At 41.3% G+C, this 5538-nt stretch overlaps 1 protein-coding gene across 4 annotated transcripts in view; it reads left to right on the forward strand.

Moving 5' to 3' along the window:
- Positions 1-4876, forward strand: part of LOC119583440 (cytoplasmic dynein 2 light intermediate chain 1-like) — a 14766-nt gene extending 9890 nt beyond the window's left edge. For 2 of the 4 annotated variants that reach the window (XM_037931925.1, XM_037931926.1), the window contains exons 3-10: positions 1348-1449; positions 1561-1734; positions 1857-1946; positions 2308-2420; positions 2603-2716; positions 2812-2956; positions 3379-3477; positions 4011-4875. In XM_037931925.1, the coding sequence (XP_037787853.1) occupies positions 1348-1449; positions 1561-1734; positions 1857-1946; positions 2308-2420; positions 2603-2716; positions 2812-2956; positions 3379-3477; positions 4011-4079 (906 nt within the window). In that variant the 3' untranslated portion in view covers positions 4080-4875. Of the gene's footprint in view, positions 1-1347; positions 1450-1560; positions 1735-1856; positions 1947-2307; positions 2421-2602; positions 2717-2811; positions 2957-3378; positions 3478-4010 lie in introns of those variants that run through there. The other 2 variants (XM_037931924.1, XR_005229702.1) reach the window with 2 other exon arrangements.
- Positions 4877-5538: the final 662 nt, after the last annotated feature.

The raw sequence follows: 5538 nt of genomic DNA on the forward strand, positions 1-5538 counted from the left end.
AAAAACTTTAAAGCTTCTACAAGTCAGGGGATATATCAGAACATTCATTTTCATGGTGTCTGAAATGCGGTGACGAAAAAGACCATTCGTATAAATTTCCATTTGTCTCCAATACCGCAATTTACTGAACTGAAATTTAATTCCGTGATCATAAAAAGATTCGAGAACCCACGTTATATATATATATAATTTTTTTTTCTTAACATAACAGTTTCTAAGCGTTCGATTCTCTCTCACTTCTACAATGTTGATTACAATAAACCCATCGTTGTAAAATACAATTATAATTTACATTCGGGGACAAAAGTAGACGAAAACCCAAAACTTCATACAGATCAATTGACGATAAGTATCTCGTGAGTAAACATTTACGTAACAGAGCTCAGCAAATAGCCATATATAGACACCTGCCGGGCCATACACCACCGGAATTACCCGGCGCTGTGGCATGCTGCGTCAGGCCCGAACACTGGCAAGAGGCCGCGTCAGGCATGCTGCTCGGGCCACAGGAGGTCTTTGTCATCTTGCGTAACAGCTGCAAAAGCCACTTCAGACTTGTAATCTCTCTTTCTCTCTCTTTGACTTTGTCTCTGTAGATGTCTGTCATATATATTCTCCCTCTCACTCTCTCTCTCTCTCTCTCTCTCTCTCTCTCTCTCTCTATATATATATATATATAATATATATATATATATATTATATATATATATATATAATATATGTATATATATATATATATATATATATATATATATATATATTATATATATATATATATATATATGGGGGGCATGTACGCATGTACGATTATGTGACATAAACCAATCATTACTGTTAGTACTATAATCATCATTATCATAATCATCATTTTGTTCTTGTTCATCTTGTTCTTATTCATATCATTGTTGTTATTATCGGTATTATTATAATTTTCACGATTATCATTATTATTGTTGTTGTTTTTTGTTATTGTCATTACTATCATCATCTTTATTGTTTATTCATGTATTAATTTAGTAAAAAGGTTTCTGGACATCAAACTACAATGCATTAGAATTCTTATAATTCAGCCGGATTAAAAATAAAAAAAAAGTTATGAAATGGTGCACCAGAATCAGTTTTATATAATCTTTGCCACGGAAGGATTCTCAAAAATTATATATATATCATATCAACCGAAGGAAATCATGAAGAAGTAAAAGATATATGCCTTCAGTAATACTATTATAAACCCTGAACTTAGTTTTGAACTTGGCTTTCTCTTACGGGGAGTGTGCTATACCTGAAGTGATCTGAAGTAACCCTTTCTTGTGACCCTCTTCCTGCGCCGTCCGACCGTCTCTGCAGGGGAAGACGACGCTGCTTCAGAGGTTCCTTGACCGCGAGGAGCCCCCACGCACCACCCTTGCTCTCGAGTACACTTACGGCAGGAAGAGCGGGAAGACACTGGTAAGTTCCTGTGGTAAGCCGAGTCTTGGACATAATTAGAAATGGGGTTTGTTGTCGTGATTACCTCTGCCAGTTCAGAAAGCTCACGGGTTCCGCGCAACCGACCGACAGGTGAAGGACGTGGGTCACCTGTGGGAACTCGGCGGGGGGTTGCTGTTCACGTCCCTGTTGGCCACGCCGATCACCTCGCGCAGTCTGTCGCAGCTGACCGTGGTTCTCATGCTGGACCTCTCCCGCCCCGAGACCATCTGGGCGGACCTTGAAAAACTTCTCGCTACCCTGCAGGTCAGTGTCTCGCCGTAAATACCAATAAGGCTTGTGATTAATTGCGTATTGATACACGTCGTCTAATTATGTTTAAGCTTATAAAACCTGTGGCCTTATCACCGTTCCCCGTTGCGCTTCAGGAGGAGATACAGAAGGTGGTTGCGGAGACGCCGGGTCTGATGGAGCAGCTGGAGGAGGCGGCGGCCAAGAGGCGCGTGCCTGACCACCAGGTAATTCAAGAGGGCCTCTGCTCACGGCTCCAGGCTTCGTTCTTTTCCCCTACCTCTTTCTGTATTTTGCCACACCCGGTTTGTCTTCTGTCCTTGTCTTTACGCAGTCTCGCCCCGCAGTCCATTTCCTGTTTTGAGTCCCCTTCCTGCTCTGCCTTTTACTGGCATTCGCGTTTTTTTTTTCATCATTCTCATTTTCTTGTGCTGACCTAGCCTTGTCCTCTTCAGTGTACATCACAGAAAAAACAGGTTTGAATAAATTGCAGTTGGTAAAGTATTTGATATTGTATGCTGTGCGAATATGATTGGCAAGGAAGGAAAAGACAGGTCCGAGCGGTATTAACGAGAAGGTCATTTCCAGGATCAGGACAAGATGACTCCTTTTCCGGTGCCGCTGGTCATCGTGGGAGGAAAGTACGATCTTTTTCAGGAAATGGAACCTGAGGGAAAGAAGGTCATTTGTCGCGCGCTCAGGTAGGAAAATTTGTTTATCATCGAGCACTATTTAAAGTAGATACATCAGAAGACTAACATTGAGATTTGAATCAGTGAAGCAGTATCGAGACTGAGAAATACTATTTTCCTCTGCATAACGTAGTCACACACTCTCTGATTGTAAGGACAGTAATAGTACTACTAATAACACAATTCCGTAGGTTCGCAGCGCATACACACGGGGCGTCTCTGCAGTTCTTCTCCGCGCGCGACCCCGGACTCATAAAGAAGGCAAAGGAACTCCTCAGCCACTTTGCTTTTGGCACCGTCGAGAGGTTAGTCACCTTACATTTAACGCAGAAATAATCGGTCTGGAGATTCGAGTGTGTGTACGTGCCAAGGACTAACCCCACCCGCCTTTCATCCCCAGCAAAAGCGTGGCGCAGGATTATAACAAACCCCTAATAATCCCGGCGGGCAGCGACAATCTGGGCGCCATTTCGGGCACGATGGACGACAACCACGCCATGACGCTGGATGCTTGGAGGCACACCTTCACTGCAAGGTTCCCGCAGGTGAGTTCCGTCCCCTAGTTACTCTATTCCCAGGGATTAGGAGGAAGAAAAGAAAAGAAAAACATTTGTCGTGATTGTGGCTGTGCAACCCATTAAAGTAAGCTTTTTGTATTTGTTTACATTTTGTCAAAGAGCAAGACCTCTTGAGATTTCTATTTTAATCGTAGTTACACTTCACCTTTCCTGCAATGACTCCTTTCATTTCTGTACTACCGTTATTACTATTCTCATTACCATAATTGACCCCTGCATTAGCGCTATCAAGACTAATAATTCTTTAATCAAAGCACTTGACACTGACATCATTATCAACATCAATGACTTCACTACCGCCCGCCCTTGCCATTACCGTAATAGCTACACTACGACTGTTGCCATTTACGCGCGCGATGTCAGATTAATGAGAGTCTCGCCGTCGGCAGGAACACGAGGAAAAGTCGTCAGTGTTGCCAGAAGACCCAGGACGGGACTCGAACTACAGGGAACCCGACGTCGACAACCTCCGCGCTCAGAAGAATGAGGTGAAGAACCAGTACTTCTTTGGGGAAGTTATAATTATATAGATAGATAGATAGATAGAGGTAGATAGATAAGATAGATAGATATAAATATATAGATACACACATATGTATAGATAGATAAATAGATGTGTGTGTGCGTGCGTGTGTGTGTGTGTGTGTGGGGGGGGGGGGTTACTAATACTCTGCAAGGTTGGAATGATATAATCAAGTGCATAACGGTAGGTCTACTAAGAATAACTTGTACCCTAAAAAGAATCATTCTAAATTTGGCCCCGTAATCTCAAATCTGTGATTGCCGCAAAGGCTTGTTACTTCAAAGAAGTCAAAGGGTGATGTGCAAATAAGTAATTCTAAGATATCCTTTCTTTTAGAACAATAATTAAAACTTTGTTTCCTTTTATAACTGCTTTTCGGACATTCAAAAGTCGCCACGAGAACCCAGGGCCTCTATCTTTCTTCACTTCGTAAAGAGAGAGGCTGGTCTGTCCCAGGATAGACTGAACACTCTCCTAACGTTCTCCTTTCTCCGGCAGGACCTGGAGCGTGTCCGGCGGGAGGTCGGAAGAAGCAGCGCGCGATGGGCTGACCTCGACCTCTCGTAGCGCCCTCTTACGCTGACTGAATCCCCCCTTATCAAGGGCGAGTCACCTTTATCACACCAAGCGAGGCTGGTGGGCTTCTGAACTTTCCCTTGGATGACGCCTGGGATCTAGTGACGCCCCTGCGAGAGCCATGCCATGAGTCACCGCCCTCCGCTCTGCTAATTGTCCTTAACTCGCAATTAGCGGCGATGAATTATTGACCTCACGACCTTTTTCGAGCAGCCTAAATGTCGTGTGAATTCTATTCTTAGCGTTGACATGAGAATATATTTTTTTCGACTGCTCTTTGAAGGAATGTTGTCCAGATGAATAATCATTTGTGAATTTATCACTTCTTACTACAGGTTAATCACTGATATAAACTGAGTGGACATTGCACGAAAGATTACCCATAGGTTTCACGAATTAATTCCTATTTGGTTCATTCTCAGTATCCACTAACGTTCTTAAGATTTCGTGTATTTACGAGGTATCTACGCCTGTAGTTACGCTTTCACTTGCACAAAACACGTCCGTTTATCTGATGACGTGAAAGTAATTATGAACTATGAATATACTTTGAAATCTACTTTAATATCTAATATCAGATGACATTGGTTTCCAAAAGAAACAAAATGAAAGAGGCTTCATTTAAAGACTGTATTGTGTGAAGTCTTATCATAACCTGTCACATGATAAGGTACTGGTAAACCACTTATTTTTTTATATGTGAAATAGGTATGGATTAATGACTGAAAAAAGGATGAATAAGAATGCAGAGATATATTTCAGATTATAGAAAAAATAAGTGAATAAAAAATATATATATTTTAGTTAATTCCACTTGTCTGATTTGCTATCCTTTCTTCAGCAGCTCATATCGACTAAACAACATTATTTTGACTATAATTAAGAATAGGATCATAAATCAAAGTAACTCAACTTCCTCGGCAAACAATTGCACTTCAGCACTTACAGATGTACTGAAATCATAGCAGTTTGCCAATATCATCGTTTATTCTGTGTTCGTATCATAACCAACTCGGTTTAAAAGAAGATACTCGTGTATATAGCGAAACAGGTGAAGAATTCGGACTAAACATACTAAGCATTCAGAGAAAAGAAATAAGTGTTTATAAAAAAAAAAAAAAAAAAAACATATATATATATATATATATATATATATATATATATATATATATATATATGTGTGTGTGTGTGTGTGTGTGTGTGTGTGTGTGTGGTGTGTGTGTGTGTGTGTGTGTGTGTGTGTGTGTGTGTGTGTGTGTGTGTGTGTGTGTGTGTGTGTGTGTGTGTGTGTGTGTGTGTGCGTGTGAAACTGCTTATCACGGGAGGCATAAAATTAAGTGCCTACTTTCTAGGTAGAAGACTGATGTGCACCAGGTTGCGAAGAAGCGTTCACCTGGCGAGAGGCAAGCCTGATAAGATAAGATGATTGATAAGCGTACATTTCCTCAGT

The sequence above is a fragment of the Penaeus monodon genome, chromosome 17, assembly GCF_015228065.2.
Source record: "Penaeus monodon isolate SGIC_2016 chromosome 17, NSTDA_Pmon_1, whole genome shotgun sequence".
NCBI lineage: Eukaryota > Metazoa > Arthropoda > Malacostraca > Decapoda > Penaeidae > Penaeus > Penaeus monodon.